This window comes from Chiroxiphia lanceolata, chromosome 17 (genome assembly GCF_009829145.1).
Source record: "Chiroxiphia lanceolata isolate bChiLan1 chromosome 17, bChiLan1.pri, whole genome shotgun sequence".
Classification (NCBI taxonomy): domain Eukaryota; kingdom Metazoa; phylum Chordata; class Aves; order Passeriformes; family Pipridae; genus Chiroxiphia; species Chiroxiphia lanceolata.
In genome coordinates, this window is record NC_045653.1 from 5,030,174 (window position 1) to 5,057,138 (window position 26,965).

At 43.3% G+C, this 26,965-nt stretch overlaps 1 protein-coding gene and 1 long non-coding RNA gene across 4 annotated transcripts in view; one reads left to right on the plus strand and one right to left on the minus strand.

Moving 5' to 3' along the window:
• LOC116795359 overlaps positions 1-22,925 on the minus strand; it is a 124,211-nt gene extending 101,286 nt beyond the window's left edge. Inside the window, exons 1-4 of one of the 3 annotated variants that reach the window (XR_004360029.1) lie at positions 22,843-22,925; positions 22,036-22,212; positions 19,437-19,494; positions 2,442-2,525 (exon numbers count right to left, since the gene is read on the minus strand). This is a non-coding gene — a long non-coding RNA (uncharacterized LOC116795359). Of the gene's footprint in view, positions 1-2,441; positions 2,526-19,436; positions 19,498-22,035; positions 22,213-22,842 lie in introns of those variants that run through there. The other 2 variants (XR_004360028.1, XR_004360027.1) reach the window with 2 other exon arrangements.
• Positions 22,926-25,366: 2,441 nt separating this feature from the next.
• Positions 25,367-26,965, plus strand: part of PTPN1 (protein tyrosine phosphatase non-receptor type 1) — a 34,444-nt gene continuing 32,845 nt past the window's right edge. Inside the window, 1 exon segment of the mRNA XM_032704960.1 lies at positions 25,367-25,531. Coding sequence (XP_032560851.1) covers positions 25,469-25,531 — 63 coding nt within the window. The 5' untranslated portion in view covers positions 25,367-25,468.

The following is a 26,965-nucleotide window of genomic DNA, read 5'->3' on the forward strand; positions in this document are numbered from 1 at the left end:
TAAGATGGAGTTCAGCTTTCCCCCCTGCCATAGGTTTCATTTCACCACACATTGCTGCAGGTGTCTTCTGAATTCTGGGCTTTCCACATCTGAGTCACACATGCAAGCTGAACCCACCTGTAGTATTCCAGTCCTCCCAGTCCTGGTCCCACCACTGCACACTTAGGACAGTAACTCTGTATCCCCTCGGTGGGATACTCTGAATATCCCTTCTATTATCAAATGAAACTCCCTTCCTCATCATATGAGCTTATGTACCACTGTCCCTCTGAAGTAATCAGGGATTGAACCTCTACCAAACTTGGGTACTAATACCCCAGACAGAGCTACAATGGTTTTGTCTCTCTTAGTTATCTTTGGTATATATGTCAGTATAAACCAGAGCCTACAGAAAAGGAATGGATTCATCATTTCAGTAACAATGTAAGCTGATCCCAGATATGAGTCTTCAGTGGAACCTCACACTTGTACACATTTTAGCCATATCTTCATTCACTCTCCAGTGCTGAGCACAGTAAATTTGAAGCTGCACTCTGTGCACAAACAGCCCTTGGCCACTCATTCCCCCCCACACCACGTCTGGGAATGCAAGTACATCCTTTTGACGGTGCAGTGAACAGGAGCCACCAACAGATCCAGCTACAAAAAAGGAGGTTTGTGGTATTTTATTTCAGCTGGATCATTTTCTCTGATCTGATTGAAAAATCAGCATGTGTGATGGTACAAGTGATAAAGTGACTGCACCGTGCAGGGACACTGGGACTGACCAATACCCAAAGCTGCTACCAAAGGTTTGTCTCATGAAACTACATCCTCACCGTGTTTAGGGTCAGAAAATATCAGGTACATCCATGTTCTCTGCCAATTGCCCCAGCTCAGCCCGTGGCTGGACCTTTGGCAGTAACACTCCTTAAGAATTCTTCACCCAGTCCCAGCTGCTTATTTCTATCTTTGTGCTCCCCTCTCTCCTGCTGGCACAACTGCCAGGGCTCGGAAGAGAGAGAAGGCGGCAGAGGTAAAATGAAGCATAAACCAGCTTCCTGGAAAGAAACACTGATTAATATACAATCCTTATGCAAAGATCTCCAGCTACTCCGAGTTACATCCAGGACTGTTCTGGATTCTGAGTTCCAGGGAATTGAAATGGAGGTTAATTCTCCCCCACCTGCCAGTTGCAAACTCAGCACAACTGAGGCTACAACCCCTTGACCCCTCTCTGATGCAGTCCCAGAACACGGCCATTGCCAGCCAATGACCCTGAGCTATGGATTCAGAAGAAGAGCTGGAGCATTCTGTAGAACATTCCTATGACTCACATAACCCAAAAAGTATGTGGTTTTACAATCTTTTTTACCAGTGGGGGAAGAATTTACTGGCATCAAAACTTGAACCCAGATGTTTTCATCAGGCACGATTTTGTTTTTCTTTGCATTCAATCATGACATTGAGCACTGCCTACAGTTGTATTAAATTAATGCAGTTACAAACAGGCAACATTCCTTACACTTTTCATTTACTTTGCAATATGCACTTACTTAGTTCCAGCAACACAATTCGCTCTGGCACCAGTTCAGCTTAACAGTTCAAAAAGACTCAAATTTAGCTAATGGTAGATTTACAGCACAGTAATTTCTCCTGCACTTTGCCTTTATGTAAGCCCCTCTGGTGACCACATACAGAGGCACATAGATGTGCCTACACATTCAAAGGTTTCTAAACTGATTAGGTATTTGAAACTCAATAAAAATGAATTCTTGTTCCAAAATCCAGCAGCTGGCCAGAGTTAAGTAGATCTGATACACCATAAAAAGAGGCAGTCAGTGGGATTACCCGTATAAAGTTAAACAAAAACTCTCTCAGTCCTGAGAGAATAAACTTCGAATTCAATTTTGAAATGCACCCAGACTAATAATAAACCTCCATAGAAAGTCTTCTCAGGAACTCTCATTAAATAAGCATAAACCAACCAGCTGAAAGACATTTAATGACCAAACCAAGTTAATTCACAAGTGCTGGGAAAAATATATGCAAATATTTCACAGTTTTGGTTCAGCTAATAAAAAGTCAGGAAAAACTTATTGATATATGAATTTTTTTTTTTAAATGAGTTTTTCTCACAGAACAGCAGAAAACTGTGTAGAACTTAATGTACCTTTAAGAAACATAAACTCAATGAAGAAAGCCAACTGCAGGAAGCTGCTGAACCTCCAGGAGAAAGCAAAATTTACCCTCTCGAAGCTCTATCCTAAGCACAAGGTCACAGTGTATGCTGGCACTGCAGTAAGACTTTATGTTGCAGTGTTCCTGCACTGTGTGAGACATTAAACAGGCCCTCAGAGAGAGATCAACTGAAAAATGAGCTTTTATTGAAGAGCATGAAGATTACTGGGAGTTGGATACATCATTCATGTCTCCATCTCTCTGTGCTGGTGAGTCATGTGGTGTAACAGAACCCTGTCAGTGAGAGGGACCATTTCTCAGGAGTGGTTGGTATGGAGAACCCTGGAGTAGCAGCGAGGTAATAGCTGGAAGATAAACAGCATAACTGGAACAGATGGTAATGTGAGCCAATGGAGTGATGAGAGAGAAAATAAATTAAAAGCAATCTTCATTTTTGAAAGGTGGCCACTTGTCCATCTTTAGTTCCAATCATCCAGCTGGACTTTGCATATGTATGACCCCAATTTTAGATAAATTCTGAAGAAGGAAGTTATGGAGCAGGAAACCATTGCACCAGCATCTCATGGCATTTCATGGAAGATGTAACAGGTCTAAATGCAGCAGTGTTTGTGCAGTGATGCCAACCCACCTTCTTTTCTCAAAGATTCTGAGAACGTATAAACTGTTCTGATGGCTTCCTCAAGCTAGTTGCAACTAGTCTTTCATGAGAGAAAAACAGGCCTTAATAAATCTAGTGTTTATGCAGAAAATAACTTCCCTATTATTCAAGTTGTACCCTGGCTGATTCCAGAACTGGTCTGTGCTTGTGTTAAACGCACTGAGAGCTAATAAAAACCGTCTTGGACTAGAAATAGGACTCTTTATTCAGCATTCCAAATGGAAACACTGAGATGACTGAACAGTTCATTTAGCATTTTGATTTCATTCAGAAACATTGTTTCCATTGCATGCATTTATGAACTGGCAGAAACCTCCATCCCAGGATTGTACAATAGCATTTTCATTGCTGTTTCATCCATGCCAGCCAAAATGATCTCATAAATGCAAATATCCACAGTATAGAGTGGAAGTGGAAGCTTCATCACTTGGGGTGTGCTCGGTTGCCTCACGACCTGCTCCCCACCGTGCTGGGATGCCTGATGTATTCCATGCAGTTGGTAGAGAGCTAAGGCAGTTTTCTTGAATTTAGTCTAGAACTAGACTTTAATTTTGCATAAATGCAGCTTTCTAGCACTATTTTTTCATCTTTTTATTTTTATTGTAGCATTACTTCTGCTTGCAGACACTGAACACCGCTGCACTGAAAGCCTTTGCCGTGGTTTCTAAAATCACCTACACTCAGGGCTCAGTTAAATCTCCCCAACACAGCACTTTGCTCATTATCATCCTACTTCTTAAACATTCCCTCCCTCCAAGCCCCCGCCCTTTGTTATCTTCCCACATGGAACACACCTGGAGGACTCCTAAGATAGAAAAGCAAAGTAAACAACCTCACTGCGCTGTGACTGCGCTCCCAGGGTACAGCATGTGCAGCACTCCCGGAGATGACAGTTGACAGCATTTATTTTGGACACTTTTGCTGATAAGGACAAATGAGTTTGTGCATTTCCTCAGCAACTCCACGTTCCATTAATAAACACCTGAGTGGAATGACTGGTCTGGTAACAACCCTGACACCCCACCCCTCAACTTCTTGAAGTACGTATTCCAGTTATCCCATCAAGAGCACAGGAATGCTCTGCTTGGATACCTTTCTGGCTTAACACAGAGTTAAGCTTTTCATCTTGAAGCAGCACCTGCCATCAGAAGGTGTTGGGAGGTTGTGACACATTTCAGGCATGTGGTTTAATCTATAAAGGCCTCCTGTATATATAAAATCAGTTCACGTTTCTAACCACTTCAGGGGGAAACATTTTGTGTTTCCATGATATAATTGCTATTAAAAGGTAGGAGCTGGAATGGCAATCCCTTCTTTTATGTCCTCTATATCTCCTCAGGCCTTCGCATCAAAGGAATTTTGAGTCCAGAGTGATCAGAAACTTCCAAAAGTGAGATGTAAGAAGAGCTTGAAAATGGTATTCGACAACACCAGTATGAAAAACCTACATGGAAAAAAAACCCTTCTTCCATTACAATTCCTGTCTGTGGACATATTACTACACTGATGTGAAATTTGTATCACTGGAGATAAGTCTGTAGTACAAAAAATAAAATAAAATAATGGAACAACTCCTAAGAAACAGAGAAGGCAGTGGGTAATGATGAAGTATCTCATTGGGTGGCAAAGACATGAGGTCTACAAAATTTTTCTCTTTGATCTTCCTGTTTATCCAATCCAGACTCTAGAAATAAGGAACATAAATGGTGAAAGGATATGCCAAAGACTGTTAAGAGAAACACAAGGCAGAAATAGTTTATCCAAAATCACTCATGAACTCAGTGGCAGTCAGGAATAACCTGGACATTTTTCACATCACAAGCTGGTGTCACAAATACAACAAGCACTGAAGATAAAATTCTAAATATTAATCTGAATTCTGAAACTCCTGTCTTTGAAGATTTTTAAATTCATGATGATATTGTTATTATTGGAACCCTCCTGTGTATAATCACTAAGGAATAAGAAGTATCTGGTAACATAAACCTCAGCTTTGATCAAAGGGCCAGATTACCATGTAAATTTGTGTGTCCCATTTACATTCTCTGTTATTCAAAGCATGGTACTGAGATGGGAGGGACCTGCTGCACTAAGATAAAGACTCTGAGAATTTAGAGGCCCTTTCTGCATCCAGGAGTGGGTACATTTCCATTTCCAGCACCTTTTCCAGTAACTGTAAGGGGTCGAAATCTGTTGCATTTTTACAATGGATTCTTATACAAATAAAGACTCCATAATGACTGACCAAGGGTGAGGGTGCTCTGGCATGGGAGCAGCTTGCCCTGGGAGGTACCTGGGGAGTCTCCAGCCATAAAAACAGTCAACTGGACACAATCCTGAGCAAACTGCTCTGGTCCTGCTCTGAGCTGGGGAGCTGGACTAGATGACCTCCAGATGTCCCTTCCAGGCACAAATACTCTGTGATTCTGGGATTCTTTCATTAAAAAAAAAAAAATCCCAAACTCCTAACCAAGCCACTTCTGCTGATTTTACAGCAATTAAGTAATAAGAAGATTGGGAAACCACAAACATTAAGCAAATACGTAGGTTTTTTCACTACAGGTAGAGTCATGATGTCGTGAAAGTAAGAGATTTCTGTTGGTGTAGATTGTAGGGTTTAGGTACCTATTCCTTCAGTCAAGCTTGGCTTTTCCAGATTTCGGGTACTTGTCCCTTCAACCCAACCCAGCTCTTCCAGAGACACATTTTGTTGGACACATTTTTGCAATAAGGTCACTTTTTGCATTGTCTGTGTCCATCCGCAGGGTCTCTTCAAATGGGCTCAGTCTTTATCCAAGAGGGATGTTTTCTCAACATAATTTTGTAAACCAATAAATGTTTTATTACATCCCAAAAGTGACAAACACACACCTGCTCACAGCACAAAGCTTACAGGGGCTCATCTATTAACTGAGCTGACTTCCTTGACATTCCTTACACTTAATCTATATACACAGAGCTGCAAAGTCAGCAGACTGGGTTTTTTCCATTCATAATTAAAATAATCAGTGCAGTCCTTGATAAAGCCAATTCATCTAATAAACAAAGCATTTCTTTTTCAATGTTCAGTTTTCTAAGGACAAACCTCACTATGCAGAGTTTACCTTTGACTCCTGAAGCAGCAGGAGGAGTTATAAGACCTACAGGCTCAAAGACAGGAATTGCTCCATATCTCATTTATCATCTCATTATCAATGACATTTACATTTTTCAGTAGAGGCTGTTAAAGCAGGACACAGATAATTAAGTGCTTTGGCTGTTTATAGGACCTGCCCAGTTAATTTTTGTACAGTTTGTTTGAGCACATAACTATGTGAGGCTCATGTGGTGATAAGAAATGAATGTTACACCGAATGCTCAAGGAAGGAAAGAATTCTAGTTTGGGTGAGAGGAGGTGAAACCAGGACACGGTGACAGAACCCAGGGTGGAGAAACTAAATTGCTTCTGATGTGTCTGCTTGGGCTCTACCTGGGTCCTCGCAGGACAGGGGGACACTGGGATCCAGCTCACTTGACTGTACTGCTGTGATGAAATGATGGCTAATCACTAAAGGTGACTAAAGATAAGTTTCTGACAAAAGGCACGTATAGAATAGTTTATCAATCAGAATAAATCCAAAGCTGTCTCTTTACACTTAGGCCCTCTTACATCATTTCATTTCTGTAGAAGCTTCCCCTGTAGTATAAATGAATTGCTCCTCTTCATGCTGTGCTGACACATGAAAGGGAATCCTGGATGATGTTGTTGTAGGTAATTCACCCCTCTTGGAAATGGGTGCTAACTGAAGTTTTACATCTCTCTCTCCAGGAGTTTTCTCTAGTGCTGATTACCTTATCCTTGCTCTGCTTAAGACTCAACTTGCTTACAAGTCACACCACAGAGAACTCACCAAGAAGCCATCAACGAGACTAACATAAGACACTTCATCTTTTGAACATGCCAGCCTTAACTTCCACGGGGACTTTGCAAATTTTATAGGACATGCATTGGAAAAACAGAAATAATGGTGTGTACTCACACTTGTAAAGACTTTGTCGAACTGAAAGTGAGCAGCAAAACAATAAGTAATGCCATGATTATCTTTTACAAACATAAATGATAAGACAGTGTAGAGTTAATGAAATCTCAATTAGCTATCTCTCTTGAAACATGCTGCAAACACTTGTATTTCTTCTTTTCCCAGCTCTGCATTCTCTGAAGGGGATTATAATTTATTGTCTCGAGCCGTATTTGGTATTTAGGGCCTGAAGAAGCTTGTGAAAAAAGATCTGTTTGTTACACGAAAATGAAAACATGTTGTGGTTTCACCTCAATTTCTTTCCTTCTCCCCCACTTCTAAAGAGGAGAGACAATTTTAAGAAGCGGAAAAAGTAAACAAATAAGATAGAAAAAATATACAAACACAAATACAAACAAAAACAACTCATAAGTTAGGAAAAAACTGGAACTTTTGCCTGGGGTAAAGCATGTAAAAAGTGGTGATTTATTCAAGGGTAGAATTTTGGCATTTTTCTTTAGCTTCAAGTAAATAAATAAGACAAAGAAAAGTCTTTTCATTTGATTGTTGTGCAGTGCCCAAGGCTATGTACATTGGACACTGTTTGCAACTGTTTTCATTTAGAGATGAGTGAAGTGGTTCAATTAAAACATGAGCAGTTCTGAACCTTTGCTGAGAATAAAACAGAGTATTTCTGGGAAGGTTCAAGGAAGACCAGTTAATTGTCATTATTCATCTCTTTGTACTCATTTGCTGTCACACTGTCTGGATTCAGAAGTGCCACCATATAAGCCAGTCCTATTATATTATGTTTAATTCTGCTGATCAAACCAGTCTGAATTGGTTGAGCTGGCAGCACGGAAATTTGGGGGAACTAACCCAAATAAAACATGAACTTTTGAGGTCCACCCATCACAAAATTCTCACACCCACTACTGTGACCTTTACTTCTGTGGGAAAAATAGGAGCTGTTGCAATTTCTAAGGAGGGGAGCCCTGGAGCATTAAAGCCTTAGGCTGGGTCTACACCAGGGCCTCTGTGGAGGTGAGAGGTGTGAAGAGGTGCATGAGAAGTGCTTGGAGAAACCCGTAAGGTAGGAACAAAGCAGTAAAACAGCACTTGGCTGGTGAGAGCTGTTTTTCTCTGGAAGGACAGTTGTGTTATACTCCATTTCACTGCACTGCTGCAGCACGAGGTCCCAGCGCTGGCACAGTTACACTCAAAAGCTTTGGCTCCATGGCTGAGCAGTATTTCTTTCCCAGGAAAGGCCTCTTATTGGAGGCATAAGCAAGAGCCATCTCATTGCTCTGAAGCCAAGTATGAACGTGAGCTACAGTCAGTGGAGTGCTCTCCCCAGCTCTGCACCCAGCTCTGACAGCTGTTTCCCAATCATGATACAAGTTCATCGCATCCCTGTCCACTCACACTCAGCTGAAAAAAAAATCCTCAGAGCTACAACGTCAAAACTTCGAAAATTACAGCTCTGCTAACAGACAGAAGTGACTGCAAGCCCTCCTGTGGATCCCAACTTCCCCAGCCCAACAAGTTGTTCTGGTTCCACTCAATGTGACCCGAGAGACTGGCTGCTCACCGGCTGAACCCCAAGTGCTGTTATGGGCGTGAGATATCCCGGCCCCATCTGCCACAGATCACACAGCCTGCCATGCTTTCACTGCCAGTGTCCTCTGAGAGGATCTACTGAGCCATTTTGCTTTGTTTGCTGCTGGTTTCTTCAGAAAAGGGTGGAAGCCACTGCGGCTGCTCCTGTTGTACCTATTTCATGCAGGAGGTATGCATTGGCCTGGGCTGTTTGCTCCTCCAGTCTTTGCTCTGAATCCAATTCTGCACTAAACTTTGCTTATTTGAAAGGTCAAGAAAGTACTTCTCTTCCAACTGTATTGAAGAGAATTGTCTCAGAGTCTGTATCATATGCATCTGATGAGATCCTTCCCCTCTGAAAGAGCTCTTGGCCTCAGCTGTTTGTGGTGCACCACTCAGAGGACACACAGTTACATCCACGAGAGCTGGAGGTGAACTGTGATGGCAAAGGGATGTGCAAGACTCACATCTGATAATCAAGCTGGGGCAAGAAAGTAAAAACATTCATATCAGTCCCACTTAAGAATGTCCAAAATAAGATGCAGAAGAAAATGATATCACCAAGTCCTTGAGGGACTGGGTGTCGCTATTGTTATCTTCATTATTATGTTTTTATCATCCAAATTAGAAAAAAAAGGATGACAGAATATCTTCTTCCTCCACTGTCCAAACATGACTAATCAGATGGATGCTGTAGGGCACAGCCGTGATTTTTAGAGGCTTGTATTTAAACTCAGACCTTTTCAGCTCCCTGCTGCAAAAGCTTATGTATGTCCTTAACTCTAATACTAATAATCCCCCTGACTCCAAAAGCATGGCCCGAGTGACAGGCAAGATGTATGTAAATATGCACTGGGCCTTAATTAGTGAATTTAGTCACTTATGCGGAACAATGATTTTTATGTATCTTTGGATTTATCTGCCATGAAAAACATATTTGTCACTTTGCACAATACTCAGGAAGTCACGCTTTCACTAAGATGCATTAATCCTTTGAAAGAAAATGCAAACACGTCCAAGAATCCAGGTATCTTTCTGCAGCAGGGTACTGTACATCTTTTGGATGCCAAAATAGTTATAACTGCTGGAATCGCTTCCCACAAGGGGAAGATTTAAAAATGTGCCTTTATATTCATGCAAGAGCAGTGGCAATTAGCAAAATTAATTTAGAAGTGGATTTTAATCTGGATTAGAGTAAAATTTAACTGTGAAACAGTAAAATGTTTAAAACATTTGAGTGCACAGATTTGTTAGCTTTGTACTGTTCTTCTCTGTATCTTGTAAAAGAACCCTGAGCACCTCTAGACAGCCCTTAATTCAACAGTTCCTGGTGTCACACATCAGAAGGGCCCAGCTGGGATGTTATGCCACATCATTCATCCGTGTATCTTCCATATGTGGATTCCCTCATTCCTTATATATTTAAGAGCAAGCTCTGTTCTCCTGCCAAACCTATGCAGCAGCTGATTTTTGTGGTGCTCTAAACATCCCATTTACTCTTTCTGTACAAGCAGTTGTTGGAGAATTCTGGGTAATGGAACTGAGGGTAAGCAGGTACAGCATCAGCATAGGAAGGTTATTCCTTCCATGTCAAGTTTGGCATTAGAAAGGACATGGAAACCGACTGCAATAACTAAAACGTCATACAATAGATGCTGGTGAATTCTGATTTGAATTGTAATTTTGATCCCTCAGTTTTGCAAATGTACAGGTAACAGAAGTAGATTGTCATCCACAGTAAAGGATATTATTTTTAAAAGAAATGCATACTCTAGGAGCCCGTTGGAACATTTATAATTTGGAATTTGTGGTCTGTTTCAGTTCCTGAACACTAGATAGTAATTATTCCAGGCTCAGGGTTCTTCCACTTACTATATTTAAAATTTAGCAGCCACTATGCATTGAATCACATCTTTCTTCCTTCATGAAGAACCAGTTCTGAACTCGAAGTTTACCATAACATTTTTCCTGAGTTGTTGTACATATTGTGAATCCTCTCTGAAGCTCCTTGTCGTTCCATTAAGAAATACTGATAATGTACCTTAGCCAGCTGACTGAATATTACATGCAGATTCCTGGCTCTGAAAGAGGCAACTACAATGTGAATTGAAAAATCCATTCATTCATTCACTCCTTCCCAGTAGCATTCCTTGGCCCAGAGCCAGATACCATTTGACGTCACGGCTCTAACCAGGAACATAATGTGCTGGCACTGGGACAAAAGTTTTACTATGGAAAAAACCAGCAACAAGCAGAAACTTATCACAGGAGCTGGGAAGAGTTAAGAGAAAGAGGCTGAGGGCAAATCAGAAAATTAAACGAACGACGTCAGGCCTAATATTTTGGTTTTGCTTTTCTGCACAGCACCTTCTGGAGTTACTGCTCCAAAGTACCAATGTTACTAACTCTTACAGCACACAGCAAAAAGATGTCCTTAAATACTTAGCACCTCCCATTCTGCTCTTTGCAGCACTCGCTGAAGCACTACAAAAGGTCTGTTCTTTCTTGCTCTTTTCTTTAAATTATTTGAAGCAAGATAATCCAAAGATATATTTGTCTGTAATGGGTAGTTTTGTATGAAAAAAATCCCCATTCTGTTTATTTGAGTTAAATATTAAACAGGTCTTTAAGCAGAGACTGAAAATGTTTGCAGTTTTAACACACAAAACCCAGAAAGTGGTTTAAGGACAGGAAAACTATCTTGCTAGTCTCTTTATAAACCACAATTAAGGTGCTGGGTGAAAAACAAGGACCAACAAGTTTCCAAAATACTACTAAGCACATAAATAATAATAAAAAAGTATAGAAAATACTAGGAAATATTTGAATAGCACCGACTGAAATGTTGCTGATATGAATTTAGAATGCCAGAGTGACAACCACCAAACTGTAAATGTTCCCCAGCATGGCACACCTGGATCCTGAGGGTCTGTGAGAGCTCTCAGAATATTCCACACAATTGCACAGGATGGATAATTAGCTGAGCAGTCCCAAAGACTGCTGAGCTGGTAAAGTGGAACTGGGCCCTTCAGGAGAACTTCAGTAGCCCCAAAGCCTTAACTGCAAGATTCTTTAGAGAGTTTCAGTCACTGATAGCCACAGTTGTACCATTCCAGCCATTGACTTGTAGAGGTTTATAGGAGAAATTTCCTGAACTGTCCATAAATCTTATGATAGTCCAACATGGAATTAATTTTGGAAAAAAAAATATATGTCAGTTATTTAAAATTTAACCCTCAGGCAAATCTTCTGAATATGTCCATCTCCTTCCTGTTCATTGGAGTTCTTGGGCTCTTCCCAGGAAAGACTGAGTTTCAATTACACTGGAATTTGAGGCTGCTCAGCAAACACCACCAGACTGTATTTCAGTGCCTCTTCAAGGACTGTTCCTGTTCACTTCAAACAGGAAGGACATCCTGGGAAATGAACTATGCACTTCCTCTCGTGGTTTGAAGCTGAATAGAATCAGGGACCATACATGGCATGTTCATTCCAGAAACCAATTTCACCAATTTCTTTTGGCCTAGGTCATGACCATCAGACTCACAGCATTAGTAACAGGAGTGTCCAAATCCCTGTTCAGCTCACTATGCCCAGTCCTTAGGGATATATGAAGTGGAAAAAGTTCACAAACACTGTGTTTCATTGAAATCTGGAACTACTTAGGCTGAAATGAGACAAATCTGGACAATAGCATACCCACTCTGCATGGAAAAAATGCCCTGCCCAAAGTCCAGATATCTCTTCCATGGAGAGTTTCAACTGGGCTGCCAGTGTCTAATCAATCTCTCATATCTTAGCTCTCTCATTATCCCTGTAACCTGCTAAAATTAGCAGTAGCAATATAAGCATATTTAATTATGCCAACTGATACAACTGAGTACTGCTAAAATACCATCCTGTCTTGGGACAGTGCCTGTAGTGAGCTGTGAGCTACACCTACCCACACCTATACATGGATTCAGTGAAGTGAATTTTTGGCCAGTCCCATTATCACTGAGAAATGCATTATGGCTTCAGCAATGTCAGTTTGAGTCCAAACCCCACAAGCCCAGCTGGGCACTCTTGCTGCACCTAAGTTTCTGTAAGTGTCAGACCACGCTAAAGGCACTCTGGTGTTGTACATTTGCACCTTCTCTGAGCACAGGCCAACAGAAAATACACCCCGTGGAGCACCCAGCAGGTGAGCTCTTCCAGTGCTCAGCTGTTCAGTGCCTCACTCCTTTGGTGTTCTCCCTGGATATCACAGAGCTGATCACGTCTCCTGACGTGGGAAAAAACACTTCCTATCAATTTTACATTATTTTATAATGACAAAATTGAAAGTAGTTGGGAAATACGATTTCCTAATCTCATAATATTTGAACCATAATTGAAACATTATTTTTCCATCCCCTTTGTAAGTTGTTCTTATTGACTGCTCTTAGTTTGAGCAATAAAGAATATTTTCAAAGTAGCCACAGATTTATCTCTTAATTTGTAATAGATACTCTGCTAGCTTCACATCTCATTGAGCCAGTTCTATTTGACCAAAGCTTCATTACTGAGCATTTACCACAGTGGGGTCAACAGCAACTGCCCTCACACTGACATATCCATCCTTCTCCCCTGCCAGGTTCTGCATTGACATAAACTGCTTCACAAGAGTGAAAAAAAAGGAATTAATAATTCACTAAACTTAGTCAGTTCAACATTTCCCACAATTCTCTGGACTTTTAAGCTCTAATGCAAAATTTTGATCTCACCTCAGCTGGATTTTGCCTGCCAACAGTTTGGATTTTTTCTAATCCCTAAAAAACTGCTCCATTGCAAAAACAATTGGTTGGGTGTTGCTTGTGAAATCATTAATTTGACAAGTTCCATGATATTTTGAATAACTTATTTAATGGATTTTTTCTTGTTCATTATTTACTCGGGATCAAATGGCTTATGTGCAGAATGTGCAAACCTAAACACAAACAAGCCCCAACCATCTTATTGTCCAAACACACATTTTCTGGTTTTGGGTGTACACAGCCCCACCTATTCTAAGCAGGGATACAGTGCCAGAATTCCAAGCCATTAGGTGGATCACGCACCCCATGGCATTGTTCATCTGGGTAACACATGTAAGACAAGCAGGATATGCACATATCCCAAAGAGGAAGAGTGAGACCAATGCACAGTAAGATTACAAAGAGGCTAAAAATCATTGTATTGAATTACTGCTTAAACTACTTATGGCCAGATAGGAATAAATATCTGAGAAAAATCCTGAAGTATCAACATTTACTGTGTTCCAGACTGGAGCAAAGTGCAGACCTTCCAAATCTTTTCCCAGAGAACAGGAGCACATAACCCTCGTACAGGCAGACAAATTTCAAACAGCCATTTCTTCAGGACACTTCTCTGAGACTTCTCAATTTTCCAAAATAGGAGAGTGCCTCACATTTTCTTACTTTGACCAGAAATTCCATCTGGAGCTCAGAAGTTTTTTTGTAAAAAGTACATGTCCACAAGTGTTTTCCCTTCTAATACAACAGCACTTTCAGACAGAAAACAGCATTTTTGGACAAAGAATGTTTTGCTAAAATATTCTCAACCAGTACACAACAACTGCTCTTCCAAGCTTAGCTATATATTTCTATTTCAGATGAGGAAACTAAACCTTGAACCATAGACTTTTGTGATTCACTGAAATGTTGCAGGGTGGAATGTATCTCACAGATCTCACCCTGCTTCACTGAGAACCAGTGTGATTTTCTGTGAAGAGACTGCCTTTTGCAGCACTTCAAACTATGCTCTGGCAGCAGAGATTTTTCACCTCATAAAACAAGATGTTCCAATATTTGAAAATGCTTTGCTGTAGCAAAAATGAAATCCTTTGTTCCATCTTAAAGTTCCTTGTAAAAAAAAACCCAAAACCAAAAAAACAAGCTAAAATGACCCTGAAACCAACTGTAAAATAGTTACCCTAAAATTTTCTTTAAAAAGTGAATATGTGATCTGATTTTGATGTTCTGAAAGCCAGGCACAGTCATACAAAGACATTTCAAAAGGAACTTTGTTTGTTTGCCCCACTTCTGGAGTTCTTGACAGTCCTACTGGAGCAAATTAATTACTGCTGTTAGAAAATAATTGTCAGTCTCCCAATCTCAGTTTCATTTCCATCAAAATCACCAGCCAACTGCCACAAATGGGAGGACATTATGGGGGCAGAGAATCAGAAACTCTGAATTTATTATCAAGAAGAGAGGTGGAAATTCATATTCTAGGGGCACAACCAACATGAGAGCTAAGTGGGCAGGCAGCTGTCCTTCCTTAATCCCCTGGCAGCACAAGGGGCAGCATCCTTGGAATACAGCTCAAGGCACTCAGCTCTAAATCTTCACCTTTTCCTATTTTATGTACAGGCAGTTAAAGCTGAGCATGTATTTGGAATGTGAGATGTGCCTGCAATTAGGAAAACTGAATGCTCTTCAATTCCATCATGTAACAGCACAGACTGATAGAAATGAAAAGGAACTACTTGCCTTATGTGCTAAAAAACCCCTCCGTAGTAAAAAAAAAAAACCAAGAGTGTTTATAATATATTTATAAACAATGATATGAGCAAAGGCCTTCATAGAGTTCATACTAAATGCCTTTATCTTAGAAGCAACTCCTCATTGTATTGAGAAATTACCCGAGCTTCTGCTTCAAGAGTTGTTCTTGATATTCATCAATTTTCTTTTATGCTGGAAGAAATAAATGTACTTCACAGAATGACAGAATCATAGAATATGCTGATTTCAAAGGGACCTACAAGGATGATTGAGTCCAACTTTTAGCCCTGCACAGGACCATTCCCAAGAGAATTTATAAGATTTTTGTACACACCCCCACATATATAACAAAACTGACAGCCAAACCTTCACCAAATTTAACCTGCTTCACTGAAGTTCTGTAAATTGATCCAAACATAGTTCTTAGACAACAATTTCTGCATTGATTTTCAACTTGGCAATAAACTAATTCTTTGCACGTAGGTGCTATGTCAATCAAACCCTCGTGATCTACAAGTGACAAAGGACATTTTCAGTTTTGGTTTTGGTCACCAAGCATCCAGCTGTGGCATTTGGTTCCTCCTGTGGGCAGCTTGTTTGCTTAATTCAATGGACATGAGCCCAAAGTACACACTCAGTGGACCTAATGAAGCATTGTTTCCTTCCTCACTCTTTCAATCTCTTCCTTTGGGAAAATAGAATCCTGCTAACTAAAAAGAGCTAGACAGTAGACCTCCAAAATGTAATGCTATGCTCTACCCTTAAACTGTGCAGGGATTTCATCTCACATGTTTTCACTACAGAACTGGCACAGCCTGAAAATGCCTCCCTGGGCGGTGACTGCAGCCCAGCACAGACACAACTTATGGGACATGGGGACTCCTGACTGCTCGGGGTGAGGTGGCTCCACCTGACCTGTGACGTACCTCGTGCTTATACAAAGCTTTCAGAAGGAAACAACTTGAAACCAGAAGACCCAAGCCTTTGCAATGTACATATGTTCCTATTTGGCTTCTTCGTATTTATTTTGTGCGATTTTCAATTAACACGCCAAAGAGCAGGAGCTAAATTTAAATCCCAAGTATTCATATTTCTTCTGGTTTTGCTATTTAGTTTCAGGTTTTAAGATTAAAGCCATCTTCAGTACATCAAGCTTTACCTGGCTCCTGATTAAACTACAAGGGTGCTAAACACAAATCACAGGGTACATGGAATCTGACCAATATTACTGGACTATGCGTCGAGGTAACAACAATTCTTTCCAAGAGACCAGGAATAGACAATATTTTAAAGTCTGTTGAAATGTTTTACCCCTTAGTTCACAGCTGTACTCAGAACTTCAGTACACAGCCCAAGGTCTGCAAAGGCATTCCCCGTAGTTACACTGTGATTTTTAAAAGCATTAACACTTAGGACCCTGAATCTTTACATTCCAAACAAATTTCTTGTGTGTCCACATCACACGGAGGGTTCACCCATCTGTGAGACTGTGCACTTGTGACAGAGCCCTGGCACCCAAGCAGGAATGATGCTGAGTCCTGGCAGAGGTGTGGAGCAATGGGAAGCTGGGCAGGAAGGAAGGGCCCACTGGAGTTCTGCTGCATCTGAGGGGTATTAATTAGAGCTGCCTGATTGTTATCTGCACAAACGTGCTGCACCACGTCCCTGTGCCAGTCTGGCCACATCAGCACCTGGGACACACGTCTTTTAAACCTCTTAGTTAACAGCTTTTGAAAATGTTATCCCATGGTAGAGATGTGCCCAGCTTCCTCCACACTGTGCTGTAATTGTATGTGCAATTTGAGAGCTTCTCCTACCTCTGTGCCTGTTAAAAATGGTTTAAAGTGTCACGAGATACTTTCACTTGATGAAGATGGAAAGTGAAACAACCAGCAATGCAGAATGTGTGCTTCTAGATTAAATGTGTCTGTACTGATGCAAGTTTTACTTCTGCTACAGTGCACATTTAAAAGAAGCCATCTTATACAGGATCATTCAGACCTATCTGATAGAAATTATCCTGCTGGGAACAGATCCCCCATGGATAAAGATGGTTTGTGTTTTTTTTTAAAGGACCTTGGATACATATTAGTTCAGGTTGTCACACAGACCTGCTCCCTGAGAGGTCACTGTGACCCATTCATATTGATCTACAGGCAGATAGGAGTGAAATGTTGACATTTTGTAAGTGTTTCGTGTTTTCACAGACAATATTTTTCATAGGAACCAGAATAAATTGGAGGCACAGAGCAGATAACTAATCTCTCAACCATCAGACAAAACTGGATGACAACAACATCAATGTACCTTTTCTCGGATGACAAGACAGGGGGAAAGTTCACAAAATGCTCCTGAAACCCCAAGGATTTTGTTGTGTCTGGACCAGCATAACAGTGCACACTGTGAGGGTTTTGGTTTGGTTTTGTTTTTTAGGTTTTTTTTTTTAGTATTTTAAAATACTAACAGACAAAGACCTGAAAATTCAGTTTCTGTTTTATACATGTCAGAAGGTATTTTTTCAGGCTTTGTAGAATCAGATAACTGGCATGGAGTAATGACACAGCTGTTCTGTAATTCATACTGACTATTGTTTCACCTACCTGGCAGGGCAGAGAGAACACTGGCCCCTGGACACACGCCAGCAGCTCTCCACCACCACAGTTCTGGATTGTGCAATTTCATTGTCATTTGAGAAAACACTGGATACTTCCAAGAGGATTTCAGAAGAGTCAATGTAGGTCAAATCATTCCCTCCCCAATCCCACCACCCCGTCCATTCTCCACCCCAAAGCCTCCTCCTGCACACGTACAAATTCTCCCTTCTGTTTATTTTTGGTTTTAAACACTCTCAGCAAAAATTGACTTTGGCTGCTCTTCCTGAACCCTGAAGTGTTTGAGCAGATAAGATTCAGATAAAACGCTAGAAGAAAGTTTCATAGGTCCCTCTTCTCCTGGCAGGTTGTCACCAAGGCCAGCCATGCACCAAGGTTTCTTTCCCCTGCAGCAGGATTTTTCTGACTCATCTCCTTCTCAGACTGGGCCAGATTTGAATTTTTACTGTATCTGACTTGGAAAAAATGTTTCAGCTGAACCATAGTTGTTTATATACAGTGCTGGGTAAATACAACGTGTAAATCTCCCTGCTGTCATCCCAAATGTGGTGGTAGTTTCTCAAGCAGTTTTATTGAGCCCTTCTTTGACTAAGGGAAAAGGACTTGAGCTGAGCTCCTCTTCCTTTATGGGAAATAAATAAAGAGTGATAAAACTCTCACACTGTAAAAATACTAAGTTCTTTAGAGGACAATATGATAATAGTCATACTTGTTTCAAGGAAATACCGGTAAAAATGGATGAACTCTTATTTTCCTATCACTATACTTTCCACTTAGAGGCTTACCTGAAACTAGAAGGCTTTTGTTCTACTCCTAGATAAAAAGAAATTCAGGCCATTCTTTCCACAGCAGGCATTTGCATGTCACTACAGTGATCTTACTTATGACTGGCACGGATTTTGCCACAAACATTAAGCTCCACATTGAGTTGTGCTCAGTACAGTTGATCTGTGCTTGTCAGGGCCATTACCAAGCCTGTGTGTCACCAGGAGATGGCATATGGAAGCAGCTCCAAGCACAGCATCAGTAGTAGTAGTAGTAGTAATAATAATAATAATAATAATAATAATAATAATAATAACAATAATAATAATAATAATAATATAGAACACAGTTTACTGTTGATCACTGAAACTGTAGATTTAGCTGTGGTGTCTCAGGATGAAGTCTTTAGGGGCAATACTGGCTTATGGTACTGATATTTGTCTTCTGTTCTCTTCCTGCCCCAGCATTAACGTGTTCTATTTTTCTAGAAAAATTGTTTCTGTGCCATGTGGTTCACTATACTGGAGACCTGATCTTGCTTAAAACTAATCCAGAAGAAAACCCAGTTTCTTGTGGGGAGTGTTTTTTTGTTGTCATAAACAACAACTCCGTTTCCAAGTGCAGCTGCATAAATAGTCAGGCTGGCACAACTGCAGGGGTGGGATACCACAGAAACCAGCAGCAGGTGGCAAGGGAGGTCAATATTGCTGCCACACACTTTGCCTTGGGATACACAGCCTCGAGTCTGGTCAGCAGTTCATGTATATAATTCACTTTGCTCCAAGCTAAGTGTACTGGCAGCAAGGAATTCAGGACACACTGCAAAACCCCCGGGGAAACCCAGGTAAATTTGCAACTGCCCTGCTTGCAATACCTGCCATGCCATGGTCACAGGGACACCAAGGACAGAACTGTCTCAATACTGAACTAACAGTGTTTCAATAGCTCTAATTTAAGCTAGTGCTTCCTTGCATGTGTAAAAATATCAGTCACAACTTTGAATGAACTGCAGACATTCCCTTGAACACTTGTGTCTTCAACTTGAGGGCAAAAACATTTATGCTTGCCAGACTACAGGTCTGCAGACTTAAGAACTCACCATCCTGCAGCCACGGGAAGCAGAGCTGAAGGCGATTCCAAACTCAGGTGTGCAGTAGCTGCTGAGAGGAAAAAGGATCATTTAAGGAAAGGGTTGCTGAAAACACTCTCTCATTAATCTAAAACACTGCATAAAGCATAAACCAGTGAGTGAAAGCCTTGGGGTAAAATACCCTATAATCACAAACATACTCACATAATTTCTGACAGCAGAGAGTACACAACACCTGAGTCCCATGTGACAGAATCAACTGCATTTGGAAATCTTTATTTAGAAAACTAAGCAATCTGGCAAGATTTCAACACAGACTTCCTAAAAGCTAATGCTGCAAAACAAAAGCCAGCTCTGCGAGTGTAATTTTACTTTATTATCACATTAGCCATAAAAAAAAAAGAAAGTCTTTCTATTAGTTGCTGCTTGACCTAAAATTATTTGAAGAGTAAAATTCAGGCTGTGATTGCCACGAGCAGGAAGGACTGGAGTGCCATCCAATGGTGAGACAGTCTTTAGCAGCTTTGACTTAAAGATTTCTCCCTATACCTGCTCCTGCCACAGCATGACATTAAACACCTCCTGCAAAGCCATGAAGGCTGAAAAAGGTCCACCAGCAGAAGGTGCAGAGGCACACACATGCATTGCACACTTCCCCCGAGGCACACCATCACCCATGGCTGAAATGTCCATGCACAGGTAACAGGTATATCCCTTCCTTCCTTTGCACACACAATTCCAAATAGGTGATTTCTTAATGTTAGTTTAGTGTCAACTGATATCCTTTGCAAAAAAAAAAAAACCCCACCCAAAAGTTATTCTTCCTCTCTGTTAACAGAGGCAGCAGGGTTTGGGTATCCTGGTCATGCTAACAACATTCAGGTTATCCCATCCCATCCCATCCCATCCCATCCCATCCCATCCCAGGACTTCTGCTTCCTAATAGCTACAGGACAAGCCTGACAGCTGACAGAGCAGTGTGTCCTGAGGAGTCACACATCCTGCCACTCCACAGAATGTGCTTTGTCTATTTGCAATTTTTTTCATCGAGTTGCTTTGAACTTCAGAGGATGAAGAGAGGATACGAAATGTATGATTGAGGTGTGACAAACACCTGCCTTTTTTATGAAGTGGAAATAAGTAACAAGATCTGATCCTTTTCTTTGGATTCTCATTTTCTTTTCCAGTGCCAGGTTGTAATGGATAATATGACAACAAAAAACTCTGAATCACATTACACTGGGATGAAAAAGCAATGTGCCTCAAGTTACCCAGGTTGGAATCATTTTGGGGAGGGACTGCCTTCCTTAGTAAAGTGCAAGAAGGGTTGTGTCCTGAGACCACAGAATGTTTTCATTTACCTAATCCTCCATTATTGTAAGGATCTAAGTCACCAGTCATACGTTTAATCTCTTCTGTGTTGTTTTTTTTTCATGCAATACTTTGCAGATTTTGCAACTTTTAGCATTTTGACAGGTAGATCATAAATTTCACAGAGCCTGTTAGGAAATATTTTGCTGCTCTGCATGTGTGTGGAGGCAACATTTGAGGACTAAATATCTCTTAAAGGGTTGAACACGTTTGTAGGGCACAGGTGTCTGATCCAACTGGCCCTTTTCAGCCCATATTCTTGAGTGGAATATATTTCAGACCTTCAATTCTACTGGGACAGGCATCCAAAAGTGTAGAGTCTGTCAAGTCCCGCTCAGCATTAGGGTAAACGGGTACTGCCCCCTTTGGCTTCAGCTGGAATTCTAAATCCAGAGATTAATCTACCTTCTCTTCATTGCAAGCCAGGACTGGAAATATCATGAAAACAGACCTTCTCATAACAATTCCAACCCAGACATTCCTATTACCTATGCTATTCTATCCCAATCATCACTAGATTGTATTCTAAGATTTTATTTTTTTTTTCATTTGTACTGGTTTATAACAAGAAGGAAATAGTTCAGAAGTCCCTTTCAAAACAAGTCATACTGTGCCAGGGTCAATTTTCCCTCCAGAAGCATTTTAAACTGAAATATTTTGCCAGTGGGAAAATACATCTTCACAATGAGGGTTGGAAAGAAATGGTGTAAAAACTTAAATGGCTCAACTCTTCATAATTCTCCACTGACAGTTATAGCAGTTTCAAGACCCTATACTGAAGGAAAATAAAATAGAACTTTAATTATTACTGGATTAAATGGATCAAGGATGGTCTTTTCATCCTGTTTTCACGCAGAGCCTAATTTGGACAGGAACAGCCTGTGCCTGACAACATCCATGCATAATCCTACAGCATTGCTGCAACGATAATTTTGTGCTAAATATTTTCCATAAAATGAAAAATGGTGTCCAGCGCTTTCACACAGGAGACATCAGACCTGTTTGGGAGCTGAGGAATGAGCCCTTGGAATGACCTGCAGGAGTGACCTTGCAGCCTCCTGCCCACAGGTTAGATGCCACAGCCACTCAGATCCTAAATTTCAGCCTCGTCCCTGGAGAATCAGAGGCACTGCAAGGGATAATGCAGGATATGGACATAATTATCACTACAGAAAACAGGTCGTGTCGAAGAGGAAGACATTTGTTTGATTGCATGAGCAGCTCTGCCCTCACCCACCTGCCTCCAGCAATGCAGCCACAGGAGACACCGACCGCGAACACGGTGCCGGTGTTTCCTCCGCTCCACACAGCTCTAACGATGGAGGAGTGACACCAAGCGGCTCCTCTCGATGGTGCGGACATTCCGTGTTGCTACAGGTGATGTTCTGTCAGGGGCATCTTCGCCAGAGCTCCTCTATGGGCAGGTAAAACGGCTCCGGTGTGGGGAGAGGGACCCGCTCAGCCCTCACAAACCACCAGGGACCCCTCCAGCCCTCACACACCCTGATGGACCCCCTCAGCCCTCACACTGAGGGACCCCCTCAGCCCTCACACTGAGGGACCCCCTCAGCCCTCACACACTGCGAGGGACCCCCTCAGCCCTCACACACCCTGATGGACCCCCTCAGCCCTCACACTGAGGGACCCCCTCAGCCCTCACACTGAGGGACCCTCTCAGCCCTCACACACCCTGATGGACCCCTTCAGCCCTCAAACTGAGGGACCCCCTCAGCCCTCACACTGAGGGACCCTCTCAGCCCTCACACACCCTGATGGACCCCTTCAGCCCTCAAACTGAGGGACCCCCTCAGCCCTCACACTCCGGGAACCCCCCCAGCCCTCATATTGAGGGACCCCCTTTGCCCTCACACACCCTGACAGAGCCCCTCAGCCCTCACAGTGAGGGACCCCCTCAGCCCTCACGCCCTGAAGGTACCACATGCATGATGTCCCCGTCCAATCCACTGAATCCCAGCCTGGTGTTCAGCCCGGTCCGATCTCCAAGGAGTTGCATCTCCTTTTCATTGCTGTTATCTACCCTCACCTCCCACCCCAGGCCTGATCCTGCTGAATCCCATTACCAGAATGTCCCAGTCGTGCTCCCCACAAGGGCTGCTGAAGTGAAACCAGCCCCTCAAGGATGCTGCTGCTCCCCTGCTGATCAGGCAATGAAAGGTCCAGCAAACCCCCATGCTGGCCCCTTCCTCAGCCATCCGTGAATACCCCAATTCCCTCTCTAGGACTGGATCTCTGAAGATTGTGGGCACACAATTACACTGGAGTGTGTCCACGAGGCTGGGGAAGGCTGTAGATGGTAAGCCCTATGAGAAGCAGCTGAGTGGGCTGGGGGGGCTCAGTCTGGAGAAAAGGAGGCTCAGGGGGGACCTTCTCATCCTCCCCAAATCCCTGACAGGAGTGGGGAGCCAGGTGGGGGTCGGGCTCTGCTCCAAGGGAACAAGGGATAGGATGAGAGGAAACAGCCTTAAGCTGTGCCAGGGGACGTTCAGGTTGGACATCAGGAGGAATTTCTTCACAGAAAAGGTGGTCAGGCATTGGAAAGGGCTGTCCAGGGAGGTGGTGGAGTGACCATTCCTGGAGGTGTCCAAGGAATGACTGGATATGGCACTCAGTGCTCTGGGCTGGGTGACAAGATGGGGATCGGGCACAGGTTGGACTCGGTGATCTCGGAGGTCTTTTCCAACCTCAGTGACTCTGGGATTTGACATATATTGGTATCTAACTGCATATTGTGAGGGTCTCAGTTTTTTAGCCCTGGATGTCATTGCATATAAAAGCAAAGCCAGAATTCCATAGCATATGCACCAATTAGCTGTGTTTTTCTGACATGGGAGTTGCAATGTGTGTCACTGCTGCAAATGCTTTCTTACTTCTTTTATACAAGCATATATAGGTAAAAGCAAATATTTGTAATGTAGTCTATCCCCTCCAAAATTTCCAGTTGTTCAAGAAAATCATTCATTGAACCAGACTGATACATTTCAAGTGTTACCCCTGCAATGGACAGAAATTTACGAAGAAATCTAAGGTACACTGATTTTCTGGGTTACTCTGTGAAATCTGTGATATTCAGCTGAATATCAATTTATTCAGGGCAATATCAGTTTTTGTCATTATTTCTGTGACAACAGTACACACTGAGCAGAAGATACTGCTGATGATTGACTGAAAAACTTGTGCTGATTTTATGTATCAAGTCCAGTCAGGTGACAAAAGCATAAAAAGATCGTGCGCTCGTTTCCTTTATATGACGCAGTAATTCAGTTCCATTTAACTGTAGCATCACAACTCTGACCTCTTCTATGTAAGACCAGGTTTATGCTTGCACAGAAAATGGCCATCCACAGGAACTCCTCTTTGGTGACATGAGAAAGAGCCATCTCTCAGTATGGAATCATTGGAACACAGCAAGACTCCCCACATACGTTCATAATTTATGACCCTGAAACGACAGGGAAAGGAAAAAGCAGCAAAGTGGTTTAAATCCGTGTCAGCAACACTGACACACCTGACGTGTTGGAAACTCCACCATGCTGTGCTTAGGGCATTTATAATTGAATTCTCTCATGAAAAGTGTCGATCCTACAAATCCGCTTTCACCACCTTATTTTGGGTCAGCATTTCTGCTGCAGAGGTACCAAGTGTGGCACCAGCCCTCAGTAACTGTGTGCTCCAAAAGGCAGTTCCAAACAGCCATGGAACAAACAGAAGCTGTCTCACATAAGGAGTAAAATTCCTTGCTTGGGAAACAAATTATGCTCTACCATTGTACTTGGGATAACTATGTCCATATGCTTGGAACATCTGGACTTGAAATTCAGGATTAAGGACCTTGGCTCTCTGAGATGTGTAGGCTACATTCATTTGGAAATAAATGGTCCTAGGAAAAAGATGGGGTAGATTTCCCTCCTGTGATAGAACTATAGCACCTGGATAGTAATGGCCATTTCAAGAGTAAGAATCCAAGAGCTGAGGACAGGCGATCAAACGCCAACAGAGCTTGTGGCATTCCTTTAAATTACAGGGTATGGGCCAACTGACAGAAATACATTTCATTTTGCAGATTGTGTAAGAGCGAAAAATCTCTCCATCTGACTGTAGCAAGAGAGAATGTCTTCCCATCCCTAAGTGAGCACATGGACTCCCATTCAAGCGCTCCGCACTGCCAGATCAGGCACTGCCACCACTCCGCCCGCTTCCTGACGGCCCTTCCTCTGCAACCAAACGGCCGCAGGAGAACCTGAAAAGAACTCCGACCCTCCCGCAGCCGCTTGAACACACGACTCGAGCCTTTCCCCACGGCTCAGACACCAGAGGGGGCCCGGCCTGGGGCCCGAATGGCTCCGACCCGCTGCGTCCTCGCTGCCGCCTCCAACCTGCGGCCCCTCGGCCGGGCCGGGGCTGCTCTGCCCGGGGCTTGGGCGGGGGCGCGGGGGCGGCGCTCGGGGCCCGAGGGGAAGGCGCTGCCCCCGGAGCCCCCCGGCCCGCGGGGCGGGCGCTGCCCCGGCCCCACCGCCCCGGACGTCGCGTCGTTGGGGCGGGTGCGCAGTTCCGGCGGCGGAGGGAGGGCGGGGGCCGGGCAGAGCCGCCGCGGCCTCGGCAGCAGCTGCAGCCGGAGCTGCCGGAGCAGCGCGGGGGGCCAGGCCCCCGCCATGGAGATCGAGAAGGAGTTCCAGCGGCTCGACCAGGCCGCCAGCTGGGCCGCCATCTACCAGGTGAGGGGCAGCGCCCGGCCGGCTCTGCCCCGCGCCGAGCGGGAGCGCTCCCGCACGCTCTCCCTGGTGCCGCCGCCGGTGCTGCCCCGGCCCCGGGGGCTGGCCCTGCCCTGCCCTGCCCTGCCCTGCCCTGCCCTGCCCTGCCCTACCCTGCCCGGCCCGGCCCGGCCCGGCCCGGGGCCCTGCCCGCCGCTCCCCGCGCCCTCTGTGCCTGCCCCGCTGAGCCCCGCCGGGGGGCACGGGAGGCCCCGCCGTGCCCCTCGGGGAACGCCCCTGCCCCGCGGGCACAGCCCCGCTCCCCGGGACCCCCGGCCGGGCGGGCACCGCGGGCCCGGAGCGGGAGGAGCTGCCCCGGCCGGATCCTCAGCCGCGCTCCGGGCTCGTCCAGGCGCCGCTTGGAGCCCAGCGCGGACATCAGTCCTCAGCAGCCTGTTAGAACTGCGCTTTCCGAGCCGCGGGGGAGGGAATCTGTCGGATTTGCCTTTTGTTTTGGAACAGAAAAGCAGTGATGGGCAGCATCTCACGCACCGAGCTTTGCAGTCACCTTAATCGTAGAACAGAGCCTAAAACAGCATGTTAGTAATACTTGTGCAATTGGCTGTTTCTGGTTTTCTCTTATGTCGTTTAGTGCATGTAGATTTTTTGTGACATTTTAAAACACCTGTGTAGCAAACGTGAATGCTTGCAGGGGTATTTGGCTGCTGGATCCAGTTTCACATATTAGCCACAGAAATTAGTCCTTTTTTCTTTAAAAGTTCTTCACACGTGTATCTAAAGTGAAGTTTAAGAGAAGATGAAGTACATGAATGGCTGGGTGGATGTGTTCAGTCAGATCAGGCAGCATTACTTAAACATCCATTTGAATGTTTAGGCTGGTATATTGCATAAATTAATGAGCTGAATTTCATATTTGCAACAAAGAAGTTGAGCTTTGCTTCCTTTCAGTATGAATTTCTCTGGCGATAGACCTCTAAAAGAAGGAGTGAAGTTGTATAAAAGTGAAATAAATGGACTCGAGTTTCAGAATCACAGCAGGCAAGTTTTAAAAGTAACAGCTTGCAGGATGAACGTCTTCAGTTGTTTGACATTTAGAGAATAAGCATGAAATGTTGAGCATGCTTTTCAGAAGGTCCCTTTTTTATATTTCCTTCCCTGCAGAGTGTCTGTGCTTTGCTGACTGTATCAGTTGAAAGTCATGTGGATATATGACGTTATGTTTTTGCTGAACTGTTCTGGACGATTTGGTGTGTTGCAGGCTTAGTACTCAGGAAATGATTTTGAGTAATAGAGCTTTGTAATGGAAGAGGTCTAATTCTACAGGTACAATTTAATTACAGAAATGAAGTAGCTAAGGAGAATGAGGGAATGGCCCATTTTCAATGAAGGATCAGCATTCAGTGATATTTTTGTCCTACTCTCTTTGAATGATGTGAC